At 41.0% G+C, this 15,530-nt stretch overlaps 1 protein-coding gene across 1 annotated transcript in view; it reads left to right on the top strand.

Annotated features, from left to right (window-relative positions):
* LOC147605231 (uncharacterized) overlaps window positions 1-13,929 on the top strand; it is a 70,150-nt gene extending 56,221 nt beyond the window's left edge. Inside the window, exon 3 of the mRNA XM_086794300.1 lies at window positions 13,849-13,929. Within this exon, the coding sequence (XP_086650426.1) occupies window positions 13,849-13,929 (81 nt within the window). The remainder of the gene's footprint in view (window positions 1-13,848) is intronic.
* Window positions 13,930-15,530: the final 1,601 nt, after the last annotated feature.

The following is a 15,530-nucleotide window of genomic DNA, read 5'->3' as shown; positions in this document are numbered from 1 at the left end:
ATCAAATTGGCCTAATTCCTTTGGTACAAGTAAAGTCCTATGAGTTGCTAAACTTTTGAATCAAAAAGTTTTGTATTTGGAGAAGATTTGAAGGAGATAGAGCAATTTTAGTGAGAGGTGGTACCTGACAGATGCAGAAAAATTCAAACCAGAGGTTACAAAAATTGGTGGTTCTCATTCCCCTTGAAGAATTGGATCAAACCCTTCTAGGATATGTTGGAGCAATGTGTTGGGAAGCCATTTCAAGTTGAATCATTGCATTTGGACAATATTTGAAGGATTTAGAGCATAATCTTGACTGGTTACTGGCGAGAATTTACTGGCGAGAAAAAAAACCAGAAAATTTTTTGTGAAGGAGTTTCATTTGATTTCAACTTTGATCGAGTGTACATTGTTGGTGAATCATTGTGGGATGTTAATGCACACAATTTGCCAGCATTTGATGTGATTTGGAGAGATTTGGAGCATTACAGGTACTTCGTACATTGTAATCGAAAGGGTACATCTACTCTATTTTTTTGCAACAATGGAAGATGGTCCGATACAGATTGTTGGAGAGAAGCTTGATCGCACTAACTTTCAAGTGTGGAAGTTTCGAATGAAGAGTTTTTTAAAAGGCAAAGGTTTATGGAGTCTTGTCTCGGAGGAAGATCCGGAGCCATACCTACCTCCTCAACCAAATAATGCTCAGTTACTGGCCCACAAGCAGTGGGTAGAGCGGTCTTCGAAGGTGTTGCATTATTTTTCAATATGTGTAACAGATGCCTTGCTTATTCACATCCAAGATGCAGATACACCGAAAGAAGCATGGGGTATATTGTGCCGAATGTATGAGACAGACACTGGTGCAAGGAAAATACAACTTAAGCAACAGATTCACAGTATAACACGAAGGAATAGGAGCATACATGAGTATGTTCAGGAAATCAAGGGTTATGCTGATTCCTTGTCATCGATCCATGCCCCCATGGATGATGATGATTTGGTTGCTCTCACATTACGTGGTTTAGGCAAAGAATACAAATCTTTTGACACTTCCATCTCAGTAAGATTGGGAGGAATGCCAGACTTTAATGAGCTTGTGTCATTGCTCATTGTGGAAGAATTGAAGCTTGGCCTTGGTGGTATGAGTGTTACAGGTGGTGCATCCTCGTCAAGCAATGATGAACATGCAAGAAATCAGGCTTTTTACTCATCTAGAGGCTCTCGAGGCAGGGGGAGATTTACCCCTCGAGGCCGTGGAGGACGTGGTTGGAATGACAGGTCTACTCAACCACAATCACATCAGAATTTTTAGAATTCACAGTCATCATTTGGATCACGTGGAGGTCGTGGATTTCAATCCCATAGGGGGAGATTTGGAACAGGTGCTCGTGGTAGAGGACGATGGCAAGGTCCTCAACAAAATTTGAATGGGATTGAATGTTACTATTGTGGCAAACTTGGACATTTGGCAAAAGATTGCTACAAAAAGCAGAATGATGCGAGGAATGGAAGACCACAACATGGAAATTATGCATCTACCAGTAACAATGATGGGAGTTCAAACCATCTTTTTGCAATGAAGCATGTTATGGGGACAATGGATTCTCAGAATGCTCGAGATGAGTCATGGTATATGGATTCAGGTGCCTCAAACCACATGACATGTCATGGTGAGTGGTTTGAGAAGATGCAACCATTGGATACAAATGGTTATGTGGTCACAGGAGATGATACTCAGCATCTTATAACACATGTTGGCAGTGTGCCTTTGAAGATGCATGATGGAAATGTGAAAAATATGTCAGAAGTGTTATATGTACCATCCATCACAAAGAGTTTGGCATCAGTAGGACAAATGGTTGAGCAGGGACTACAAGTCAGATTCAATGAGAAAGGCTGTTTTGTGGAAGATTTTAAGCATGGCTGTAGATTGGTTGCCAAGGGCAAGAAGGAAGGAAGGTTGTTCAAATTGGATGCAGGCATACCAGAATTGAGCTCAGCCATGTTTTCAAAGAGCAATGGGATTGTGCAGGACATTGACATGTGGCACAAGAGGATTGGACATGTCAATATACAGAGATTAAAGAACATGCAAACAAGAGGCATTGTCAGTGGGTTGCCTCGATTTAAATATGATGGACATATGCATGTTTGTGAAGCCTGTCAGTTTGGGAAGCAGGCAAGGTTGAGGTTTCCTAGAGAAGGAAACATGAGTAATAGACCACTTGAAATAGTGCACAGTGATGTATGGGGCCCAGCACAAAACCCATCTATCAAAGGAAGTCTATACTATGTGACATTTATAGATGATTTCAGCAGGATGACATGGATATATTTTTTGAGAGAGAAGAGTGAAGTGCTAGAAAAATTCATGGATTTCAAGGCTCTTGTAGAAAAACAATATGGCTGTTGGATTAAGTGTCTGAGAACAGATGGAGGTGGTGAATACACCTCAAAAGCATTTGAGCATTTCTTGCGGAAGCATGGGATAAGAAGACAGTTGACATGCAGGTATACACCTCAGCAGAATGGTGTGGCTGAGAGAAAGAATCGTGTCATATGTGAAGTGGCAAGGACAATGCTCAATGAAAAGAGCATGCCAGATTACTATTGGGCAGAAGCATGTGCTACTGCAGTGTATATCCTGAACAAATCACCTACAGCAGCCATTCATGGAAGCACGCCTGAGATGCGGCTTACAGGTTACAGGCCAGATATTGGACATCTGAAAGTCTTTGGATGTGTAGCTTATGTTCATGTGCCTGATGAAAGAAGACGGAAGTTGGATCCTAAAGCAGAGAAATGTGTATTTGTTGGATATGCACAGGATCGAAAGGCTTACAAATGTTATAACCCTCAAACTAGACAAGTAGTCATCTCACGTGATGTAGTGTTTGATGAGCTTGCTAGTTGGTACAAAGCAAGAGATGAGGGAGTCATTGACACACTTGAGGCTAATGTGCCTGTGAACTTGCCATCACAAGCAAGTTCTAGCTCTACTACTATGTCTGGGCCAGCAGCAGAAGCTGAGAGTAGTAGCAGTGTACGTCCATGGTCAGGACGTCTGAGACATGAGAGTGTGAGCACTGGGAGTAGTGCTATGGATAAAGGCAAGAAGAAAGTCGAGGGAATTGGGATCACAGGTTATGAGTCTTCTAGCTCAGAGAGTTTGGATGAGGAGCTCGGGATACCTGTTGTACGCACACCTGGTGCTAGGCAGGACAGATATGTGCCACCACATGCCAGAGTTACAGGTGTACAGAGTGACCCGCATGCATTGCGGAGATCCCAGAGAGTCAGATATCCAGTGGAAAGATTGACATATAGAGATTTTGCTATGCATTATGCATACATGACATCTATGGTAAAGCATGTGGAACCTACATGCTATTCAGAGGCTATTGGAGAGCATGTATGGCAGAAAGCAATGGATGAAGAGATGGATGCTTTGGACAAAAATGATACATGGGAATTGGCTGAGTTACCTAAAGGAAAGAATGCAATTGGATGCAAATGGGTGTATAAGGTAAAGTGCAAGTCAGATGGCAGCCTAGAGAGACATAAGGCAAGGCTGGTCGCTAAAGGATATGCACAAACTTATGGTCTTGATTATGATGAAACTTTCAGCCCAGTGGCTAAAATGGCTACAGTGAGGTCTATCATTGCATTAGCAGCACAAAAAGGTTGGGCTTTACATCAAATGGATGTCAAAAATGCTTTCTTGAATGGTGATCTACAAGAAGAGGTGTACATGGAACAGCCAGAAGGTTATGTACATCCAAAATATCCGACCTTTGTTTGCAGGTTAAAGAAAGCACTCTATGGTTTGAAGCAAGCACCTCGTGCTTGGAGTGACAAGATCAGCAGATATCTTGTTAGTATTGGATTTGTGGTTGGAAATGCAGACTCTTCACTTTATGTGAAGAAGACACATGATGGTATCGTGATGATAGTCATTTATGTTGATGATCTGATTATCACAGGTGATTGTGGGAAAGGCATTGATGAGGTTAAGGCCTCTTTATGCAAAGAGTTTGATATGAAAGACCTTGGTGATTTAAGGTTCTTTCTTGGCATTGAGGTGATAAGAACAAACACAGGTATATGGTTGGTGCAAAGGCAATATGCACTTGACATGCTGGCAAAGTATGGTATGACAGCATGCAAACCAATGTTGACACCATTAGAGCAAAACATGAAGCTTAGGGCTGATTTGGGTGATGAGCTTGATGATATCACCATGTACAGGAAAATGGTTGGTAGTCTTATCTACATGACCATTACGAGGCCAGATATCAGTTATGCAGTTGGTTTGGTGAGTCAGTTTATGCAGAGTCCTCGTAAACCTCACTTGGATGCTGTGAGACGGATTCTGAGATATGTCAAAACTACCGTGCATTATGGTCTTTTCTATGAGGCAGGAAAAGACATGCATGTCTATGGATATACAGATGCAGATTGGGCCGGTAGTGCATATGACAGGAGATCTACCAGTGGCTATGTTTTCAGCCTTGGTAGTGGAGCTGTGAGTTGGAGCAGTAAAAAGCAACCTACAGTTGCTTTATCTACCACAGAGGCAGAGTATCGTGGAGCAGCCATAGCTGCATGTGAGGCTATGTGGTTGAAAAAGTTGCTAGATGATGTCAGGCTACAGAGTGATATGAGCGTTGTCATTCATTGTGACAACATGAGTAGTATTCAGCTTGCTAGCAACCCAGTTTATCATGCCAGGACCAAACATATTGAGGTCCATTATCATTTCATCAGAGAGAAGGTGCTCGATGGGCATGTTGATTTGACATATGTGCAGACAGATGAGCAGGTTGCAGATATCTTTACCAAAGCACTTGGTAAGGATAAGTTTGAGTATTTCCGTACTAGATTGGGAGTCCTAGAGATGGACATGTCGAGCTTGAGGGGGAGTGTTGAAATATCAAGCTCGTATACAGCTGGAGGATAGCACATGGGTGCTGACAGAGTGACAGTATGGTAGATAGATATCGTGTGGTGTGTTTATGACCGCGTCCAGCTGGTCATGTGTGGTGTGGACATTACACTAGGTTTACTTTGTAGTGTGGACATAACACTATGTTGTGTTCCCTTTTGTGTGTGTGAGAGAGATGGTGACTATGGCTTCTCTCCTTCTTTATGGTTGATGGTTATGGATTAGGGTTTGCTTCTCTTGTGTGTGTTACACCCTGCTCCTGTTTTTTATCACAAATACCGTGAAGTCATTCTCAAGCTAGACGGTTTGGACGACTTTCAAAAGGTTCGTGGGTTTGTTAGAGGCCTTGATAAAGAATATCAGGCAAAGGTTAAAACCCAGTATCCTAAAACTTTGGAAGCGGCTATCCAAAGTGCCCTTATCTTTGATGACACCATGGATAAGAAGGACATGGATAGACAGGCCAAATTCAATGGCTCGCAATTTAATGCTAATAAGCGTAAACTTGCCAGCAATTTTACTGAAAACACAAAGAAGTCTAAAGGGTCAAGTGGTCCGTTGTCTCCACAAGACTATGAACGGGCCAAGAAGGAGAAACTATGTTATCATTGCTTAGGTAGTGATCATGAGAAGAAAAATTATCCACAGTTGCCTCGCAAGAATAAGGATAAGGTCAAGGAGAAGGCTGTACACATGGTGCAAACGCTTCCCTTGGATGCTGATCCTAAGTATTCTGCGGTAGAGGTTTCGCACACTGCCGAGTTGCATGAGTGTAATCTCACTGCATCTATGTGGCAAGAGACAGTTGGACCACACGATTTGGTCCGTATGCATGGCTCCATTTATGGTCATCGAGTACGTATTCTCATTGATGATGGTGCCACGCACAATTTCTTGAACTATGCATTAGTAAAGAAATTAAAGTTGCCGGAGACAAAGAGTTCTCATCGTTATGTGGTGTCCACCATTCAGGGGGATGATCACGCTGTGTGGGATACTCTAGTATGGCAAGTGCCTGTGTTTGTGCAAGAACACACTATGGTTCTTGACTTCCAAGTGATGAATATGTCTCGTGCGGATGTCATCTTAGGACGGGAGTGGTTGTATGGGTTAGGGTCATCACTCAAAAGGAGTTATGAACATAATACGTTTACGTTTGAGGCCAATGGTAAGCATGTTTTACTTATTGGGGAACGTGATGTACCCCCAACACCACTCATATGTAATGCCGAACTCTCTTTTTGGAGCATAGTAATCAAATAGAAGAAGTCTATTTTTGTTATTGTGTGTCTCAAACTAGTGGGTTTGATGTGCATGATGTTTCTTCTTCAAATGAATCTTCCTCAGCGATGCCTTCTTTCTCTTTACCTTCTTCTAAAATCTCTTTAAATAATCTTAAGCAACCAGTTAATGCTTTGTCTTTGCAACAACTGTTACAAGAATTTAAAGATATTTTTCCTAATGATTTACCAGAGGGTTTGCCACCAGAACGAGCTTTGCCTCATCGCATTGATGTCGTTCCGGGCACCAAACCAATTAGTAAGCCGTCGTACAGGCTTAGTGCGACTGAAGCAACTGAGGTGGAACGTCAGCTTGCTGATTACCTTAGTAAGGGCTTCATTCGCCATAGTTCTTCACCATGGGCATCGCCCATTCTTTTGGTGAAGAAAAAGGATGGATCCATGCGCATGTGCATGGATTATCGCTCCTTGAATGCGGTAACAATTAAGAACAAATACCCGCTACCTAGGATAGATGAGTTGTTTGATCAACTCAAAGGTGCGAAGTATTTTTCTAAAATTGATTTACGTTCAGGATATCATCAAGTGCGTATTAACGCTGATGATATAACCAAGACTGCGTTTCGGACTCGCTTTGGACACTATGAGTTTTTGGTTATGTCGTTTGGGCTTACTAATGCCCCGGCAACGTTTATGACGCTTATGGATAGCGTACTAAGGCCGTACTTAGGCAAATTTGTCATTGTCTTTCTTGATGACATTTTGGTCTATAGTTCGACTTTAGAAGAGCATTTGGAACACTTACAAAAAGTTTTTTAGTTACTACGCGAGAATGCACTTTACGCGAAAGAAAGTAAGTGCGAATTTCTCAAGGATAGCATACAATACCTAGGTCATGTAATTCTACAGACGGAATTGCTATGGATGCTAGTAAGGTTGATGCTATTATGCGATGGCCAACACCTCGAAGTAAGGAAGAACTTCAAATCTTCTTGGGAATGGCAGGATTTTATCGCAAATATGTGAACGGTTATGCAAAGATTGCCGCTCCCATGACTGATCAATTGAAAGGTGCGGCAATTACCTTTCAATGGTGTGAGGAGCAACAACGTAGCTTTGATAAGCTTAAAGTTGCTTTGGCTACAGCTCCCATCTTGGCAATTGTGGATCCTCAAAAACCATTTGTGATTGAAACGGATGCCAGTGCGAAGGCAGTGGGTGCGGTTCTCATTCAAGATGGTCATCCTGTTGCCTATGAGAGCAAGAAGCTCAATCGTGCTTAACAAAACTACTCAGCTTACGAGCGTGAGCTCTTTGCCATCATATATGCCTTACAAAAATGGCGACATTACTTATATGGTGCGCAATTCGAGATTGTTTTTGATCACGAAAGCATAAAGTGGTTTATGAACCAAACAGATTTGCAGGGTCGAAAGGCCAGATGGGCTGAGATCCTTCAGGAGTATGATTGCAAGCTATGCTATCGCAAAGGACGTTACAATATTGTAGCTGATGCTTTGAGTCGTATGCCAGAGATTAATTCGCTGTTATTCACAGAGTTGAAAAGCGAATTGTTAGAATCTTTACGAGGCAAATGCAAGCAGGATTCAACATACTCAAAGGTGTGGAATCATGTTCAAATGAGGGGTCCCTCTCACTCAAACGGTAGTGTTCCCAGTTCTTCCACACATGGTTCTTCTTTATCACAAGATGAACTACAGCGATGGAAAAACTTTTCCATCGATGATGGATACTTACTCCACAAGGGGAGAGTTTGTGTTCCATTGGACTTAGACACTAGGCGCCAAATTCTTTTTGAGTGTCATGATAGTCCAAGTGCAGGTCATGCGGGCATTCGCAAAACGTATGCTCTCGTAAGAAAGCATTTCTATTGGCCTGGACTTCACAAGGATGTTACTGACTATTTTCTGCAGTGTCAGAAGTGTCAAGTGAACAAAGCAGAACGTCTTAAAGCTGGCGGGTTACTGCATCCATTAGAGATTCCCGACGGAAAGTGGGAAAGTATCTCTATGGATTTTATCACGGGCTTGCCCACAACGAATCATGGACATGATGCCATTTGGGTAATCGTGGATCGATTAACCAAGCTTTGTCGGTTTGTGCCTACTAAGAAAACAGTTACAACTCCAGAATTGGGATGCCTTTTCGTGGAGAATGTTTACCGACTTTATGGCTTACCATCCAATATTGTCAGTGATCGCGATCGCAAGTTTAACAGCCATTTTTGGCGAGCAGTATTCAGTAAGCTAGGTACTATGTTGAATCTTAGTACAGCTGATCATCCGCAGACAGATGGTCAGACTGAACGGGTTAATCAAGTGCTGGAAGATATGCTTAGGGCATATGTCAGCAAAAAACAATCTGATTGGGAGTCTTATTTGCCTATTCTTGAGTTTGCTTACAATAGTGCAAAGCATGTCTCGACAGGCTTTAGCCCTTTCATGTTGATGTATGGTTTTCAGCCACGTTCACCAGTGTCGGTGGGACTGGCGAATGAGAAAATCAGCCAGGTTAAGGATTTTATCCAAGACCATATGGATATGTTGCGCCTTGCACGATTAAATGTTCGTCAAGCGCAAGATCGTTACAAGAAGTTTGCGGACCAGAAACGTAGGCCACTTCACTTTCAAGAAGGTGATTGGGTGTTTCTGAAGGTACCAGAAAACTCCACCAGTTTAAAAACGGGTCCCGTACCAAAATTGTCGCCCCGATTTTGTGGACCGTTTAAGATACTCAAGAAGGTGGGCCCAGTAGCCTATAAACTTGAGTTACCAGCACATTCCAAGGTTCATCCCATCTTTCACGTAAGCCGTTTGAGGAAACGCCTTATGGGTCATGAAAGGCCGGTGGATGATTCTTTCTTGGTAGAATATGTGGAACCCCCAATACTGCCTCATGAACCAGAAAGAGTATTGGATTACCACATGTTACGTACTCGCCACCAAGTTCGGAAACAAGCTCTTATCAAGTGGAAGGACCGTCCAGAGGAAGGCTCCACTTGGGAAAACATTAGTGTGATGAGGAAACGTTTCCCCACTTTTGTTTTCGAGGACGAAAACTCTTTTCGAAGGGGGGAGTAATGTCAGGACTATGGTCCTACGGAAGTCGAACCCTAGCATAAGTTAATAGCTTTCGGAGTCTCGAGAGTATTATTAGTGCTAGTGGGGTTCAGGGGTTAATGGGCATTAGGGTTTGGCTCGGGGGAGTCACTATATGTAAATCCTCTATATCACGTGCGTTCAAGGCCTATTTAAAAAGTCCCTTATCTGTGAATTTTTTAGTGAATATAATGTATCCTTTCCTATTCAAATCTGTAAATTTTTTTTAAAATACAATAAATAAATCCCCTCTGTAAATATATTTCTGTAAGTTTTAAATATTTAAAATGTCCTTCTGTTGAACCCACGTGATACTTACATATTTATACGAGTGACCCCCCCGAGGGGTTTGGTCGATGTGTGTACACATCTAAGTTAGCACGGCTCTTAAGTAAGATGGGCGGTCGGGCTAGGAGGTGTGGACACAGGCCAGGGTTTTGGTATAAAACCCAACGAGAAACCCTAACTCGTCATTATATGGTTGGGAGGTGAACCGACTTCCACCCTCTCTTCTTCTCCACGCCTAGGCTATGACGGCTTGAGGAAGACGCAGCCGTAGCGGAGGCGTTACAGTTCTACAAAACCCTTTTTCGTTAATCCATATTTTCTTAATGAGAGTCATTGATCTCTCATAAGGGTAATCTACCCATCATTCGACTGAATGTCCAACTAGATTCTTGTTGATTTTGGTCAAGGAAAAACTAGATTAATTCAGTCTATTCTTTGTATTAAGAACTGGAATTGGTCACACGAAGTTTTTGCTTGATTCAGATTGAAAGATGGGCAAGTAGTTACTGGCCATCCCTCTCACAGTCGTGGTTTAACCAAAATTATTCAATTTATTGCTAACTTTGATTCCAAGGATTTTTTTCAGATAAACATCTACTGAACTTCTAACCGTAAGAAAATTCCAACTTTATGAATTTCATTCTAACCATAATAGATTAAGAAATGGTTTTATATGAGAATATCAGCTTTTTATGAAAATACTCTTCTTCCATTTAGTATAATTTTTGGTAAATATCACTTTGGTGATTTATCCATATAAAATATTTAAAGATACTTCAAATCTTTCTCTACTTAAATACCATAAAAATTCTTCTTTGAACTAAATACAAATATCCATTTTTTTAATAAGCTTAAAATTCCTCTTTTTCTCATTTAATGATTGAGTTCCAAATGTCATGGGAATTCCTCTTTTATCATTTAAAAATTTCTCATACATAAAATAAATTTATCTAAAATTTCTCTTTAAATTAAATAAAAATATTCATTATTTCAAATATAGACTTCTCAAGCAAATAATGAGGGCAAGGCTTGTGACCAAGGAGTCATAGGTTGGATAATATTTTCAATTGGGATTGTCAAGTAAAGCATGAGGGCAAGGCCTATGACCAAGCGGGCATAGGGTGTCTATTCACTTGGACTTGTACATGACTATAAGGTCACCATTGCTTATTCACATGGGACTGATGGGAGAAGGCCTATGACCAAGAGGCCATAGGGTGTCTATTCCTAATTTTATATATGGCCTACATGATTACAAGAGGCCTATGACCAAGGGGCCATAGTGTATATATTTAATTGAACTTGTCTAGTAAATTATGAGAGCAAGGTCTATGACCTAGAGGCCATATGATGTCTGTTCATTTAGACTTTTCCAGTAAATAATGAGGACAAGTCCCATGATAGGGGGCCATAGGGTGTCTAATTATATGGACTTGAAACGTAAAGAACGAGGGCAAAGCCTATGAACAAGGGGCCATAGGATGTCTAGATCGACTTGATAATAAGAAGTATAAAACTTAATGAGGCCTATGACCAAGGGGCCACAGGGTGTCTATAAAGGCCTTTAGGACTGGATTGCAAGAGGCCTATGACCGGGGGACCATAGGGTGTTTATTCAATTAGACTTGTTAAGTAATAATGAGGATGAGGCCTACAACTAAGGGGGCATATTATGTCTATTCAAACTTGATTATAAGGCCTCTTAAACTTGGTTATAAGATGTATATGATCAAGGGGCACAAGGTGGCAGCTCAATTGGACTTGTTAGGTAAACTATCAAGACAAGGGATATGACTGAGGGGGCATAAAGTGTCTATTAACACTTTATCACATGGGTTGGTTAAGTGAATAATGAGGGTAATGCTTGTGAACAAGGGGCCATATGGTGTCTATTCACATGGAGTGTCATAATTGTTTATAAGGCCTATCTTGAATAGAAGAGAACTATGACCAAGGGGGCCATAGGGTGTATATCCCAATTGGGCTTGTCAAGTAATTCATGAGGACAAGAACAATGATTGAGTAGCCATAAGATGTCTGGTCACTTTGACTTGTCAAGTAAATAATGAGGGCAAGGTCTATGACCGGGAGGCCATAGGGTGTATATTCACATGGACTTGTCAAGTAAATAATGAGGGCAAGGTCTATGACTGGGAGGCCATAGGGTGTATATTCACGTGGACTTCTCAAGTAAACAATGAGAGTAAGGCAAGTGACCAATGAGGCCATAGGGTGTCTATTCACATGAACTTGTCAAGTAAAGAATGAGGATAAGGCGTACGACTAAGGGGTGCCTATTCACACAAACTTGTCGAGTAAAGCATGAGGGCAAGGCCTTTGACGCCATAGGTTATCTATTTAGATTTGATTATAAGGCCTACAGGAATTGGTTACTAGGGGCCTATATAACTGAGAGGCCATAGGGTGTGTATTAACATAGACTTGTCAAGTAAAGAACGAGGGAAAAGCCTATGACCAAGAGGCCATGGGGTGTCTAGTTAAACTTGATACTAAGCCATATAAGACTTTCATTAACACTAAAATCTACCAAATTTATCTTTATTGCACATATATTAGGTGGATTGCAACCAAACTTTTTAGCAAAACACATTATATTTGTCATTCTCAATTTATATTAACAAAACTCGAATGACTTGGACATCCACAAGGTTGAGATCGATTATGAATAAGGTTAACACTATGATCTTGCGATCGCAGGGTTATTGCAAGATCAGGGTGTCCAGTTTTATCCAGTTTATGCTGGACTGGGACAATGCTTAGAGAGTAAGTTTTGGGAGCCAAGGTACTTAAAACGAGATCAAGCAAATCATAGAAAATACGCTTGCTCTTAAATTAACCCAATGTAACTTAAATTAATATAAATTAGTCTAATTAATCAAAATTAATCAAAAATATGATGAAATGATAAAAAAATGATCTTTCCATACTTAGAGTGATCCAATTTATTTTTCCATAGATGCACCATTACAAGCACACTAGTCCCTATAGGTTTTATATGACTAGTCCCTATAGGTTTTATATGATTCACATCAAAAATGTAATTTTACTAATTAGATTATTAATATTTACAGGCCTTCTGATAGTCTCGAAGAATTTTGAAAAAGAGATCATTAAAAATCCAACCATTGGATTTATAATTTTTACTACCCACCACATTCTACTAATGTCTCAGTATCTACCCACTCTTTTGATCTACAAGATTGAGGATTTTAAGTGGTAGCTATTGTGGGTACAAAAAGTGGCGTATATTATAACACTTTAAAGACCTTGAAATATTTAAAGAAAATAGATAAATATCTTAAAATTTTCTCAAAAAATCAAGTTAAGCTCCATATTATGTGAAGATCTAAGGTACAAAGTGGGAATCTCATATGAGTTTATATGTAAAAGATATTAGCATTTTATGGAATAAGTTCAAATTCGGGACAGGGTGTATACATTGTTTTTGTACCTAAGAAAATGAGGACTTTTGACTATCTAATGCTTAATTAAATTATGCAACTATATTTTCAACTTTGAATATGATGTTCCAACAAAAGAACTTGAAACAAAATTCCTTCATTTACTAGGAGAGATTAGCAACTAAAGGTAAACAAATGCCTGTTTTTTTACTGTTTACAGGGTGCCTGAGTGGACAAAACTGGGCACCCTGATCTTGCAACCACCCCGCAGAACAAATACGGGCACGGGTTTTTTTTCTGGGGTTGAGCGCGGCCATATAGATGGTTGAGAGATATTAATGACCCTATGACCCTACGACCATAGGGTTAATAGAGCTAGAAGGATTGCAGAATTGCATCCATAACATCATTTGAAGTAAAGTCATAGGGTTAATAGTGCTAAATAATCCTACTCTCAATCCTACTCTCCTACTCTAATTCAATAATCTACACTCCAATTTGCAAGCAAGATGCACGCTAGACTCAAGGCAGGATCATCAAGACGCACATAAAACTCATAGAAGATGTAAGACGCACATAAAACTCATAGAAGACGCACATAAAACTCATAGAAGATGTAAGACGCAAGCTACACAAGTAAGCAAATATTGATTTCATGCATTGCTAATTCAGTTTGGTAATGGTAGCTTATCATCATAATAAACGAAGTAGAAAAAAACCTGGCAAGATCGGTATGTGGCCTCCTTCGTATACGGCACAATGCGGGCACGGAGAGAAAATGCTTGTCCTCCGATGGAGTGTGGGATGTGTCCACCAATGAGCTACTGTTTTTTTTTTTCAAAAAACAGCCCACTGACACACATGGACGGGAAGAGGGCGGGGGTCGAGGGCTTTTCAGGTTTGTGGATAGAGAGCTTGCACTTCAATAAGGAGAAGAGAGCCAGGTTGACTGTGAGAGGCTTTTGCAATATTATATTAAAGCCTAAGGGTAGGAGAGGAGGAGAGGGCAAGCCTAAGGAAGGGTAGGAGAGGGCAGGTAAACCTAATCATACGGAATTTTCTACCGCCAACTACGAGGGCAGAGGTGTAGGTGGCAAAGGGCAGTGTTAAGAAGGGGCGTAGGTGAGGACATGAGTGAGGTCGACGAAGTTGTTCATGTCCAGCCAGTGGCAACCGTGCTCTTTAGTGCGTTTGTTGTGCTCAAAGACACGCCTGAAGTTGTCGGCAAAGCGACGGAGTTTCTCGTAGGAGCGCGTACTGCTGTCATTGCTGTAAGGGAGAGGGTGACGTAGGTGGCAACGACGGATAGGGCGGCAAAGGATGCCTCCACAAAACCCTAACCCTCACTCCTCCCTCTATGGCGTCCTACCCTGCACCAACACCGTCATCGACAACCTCTTCCTGTTCGCGCCATCGACAACCTCTTCCTGTTCGCGCCGCCTATGGCGACCTCCTCCCGCGCCCGCGCATGTGCATTGTCATAAACAAAAATAAAATTTTAAAAATTAAAATAATAATTAAAATTTTAAAACTTGAATTTAATACCTTGTAAGGCTGGTGTCACGTACTCATGTAGTGTCACAAAAAATAAAAATTTTGAAATTTAAGATAATAATTTTAAGATTTCAAATTTGAATTTAATTTCCTTGTAAGGCTAGCATCACGCACCGGAATAGTGTCAAAAAAACTTGAAGTTTTAAATTTTAAATTTGAATTTAATTTCACCAAGGTTGGTGCCACACGCACGCGCCTGCTAAAAAAGAACTGGCTTCTGTACCCACCCACATGCCCGTTAAAAAAACCAACTCATGCGCTTATGCTCACGCACGCTAAAAAAACAACGACCATCCTTGTACATGCATAAAAAAAACAACGATGCCCGCACGGGCCAAAAAAAATAATTGCACTGATTTACACGCCCACTAAGAAACAATGACGCTCGCTTAAAAAATGGGATCATTTGCTCGCACATGCGTCCATCCCACACACCCGCACACGTGCTTGCTAAAAAAACAACGGTGCTTGCTAAAAAAAACCGAATCATGCGCCCACTAAAAACACAATGGTGCTTGCTAAAGGTATCCAAGCCCGCGGCTGCTAAATAAAACCCATGCCTACTTTTAAAAAAAAGGAATCATGCACCAGCGCACGTGCCCGCTTAAAAAATAACGATGCCCGTGTCTGTGCCCGCAAAAAAAACAATGAATCATGTGCCCACGTTCGCACTTGCTAAAAAAATTTAAATCATGTGCCCACGCACAAGCCCGTAAAAAATTACGGTGCCCGCTTAAATAAACTAAATCATAGGCCCATGCACGCACTTGCGCTCATGCCCACAAAAAAAAAACAAATCATGCGCCTGGTAAAAAACCAACGGCGCCCAGGCCCCCGCTATAGAAACTCGAAATTTCAAATTGAAACTTTAGGCAAGAATTTCAAATTCCAAATTCCAAATTCCAAATTTGGTGGGAATTTCAAATGGTTATGGGTGGGAATTTCAAATTTTAAATTTGAAATTTTGGTGTGAAAA

The sequence above is a fragment of the Cibotium barometz genome, chromosome 60 (assembly GCF_041138505.1).
Source record: "Cibotium barometz isolate CiBa-2024 chromosome 60, ASM4113850v1, whole genome shotgun sequence".
Taxonomy (NCBI): Eukaryota; Viridiplantae; Streptophyta; class Polypodiopsida; order Cyatheales; family Cibotiaceae; genus Cibotium; species Cibotium barometz.
The sequence above is the reverse complement of the archived record's forward strand: the minus strand, read 5'-3'. Positions and strand labels throughout refer to the sequence as shown.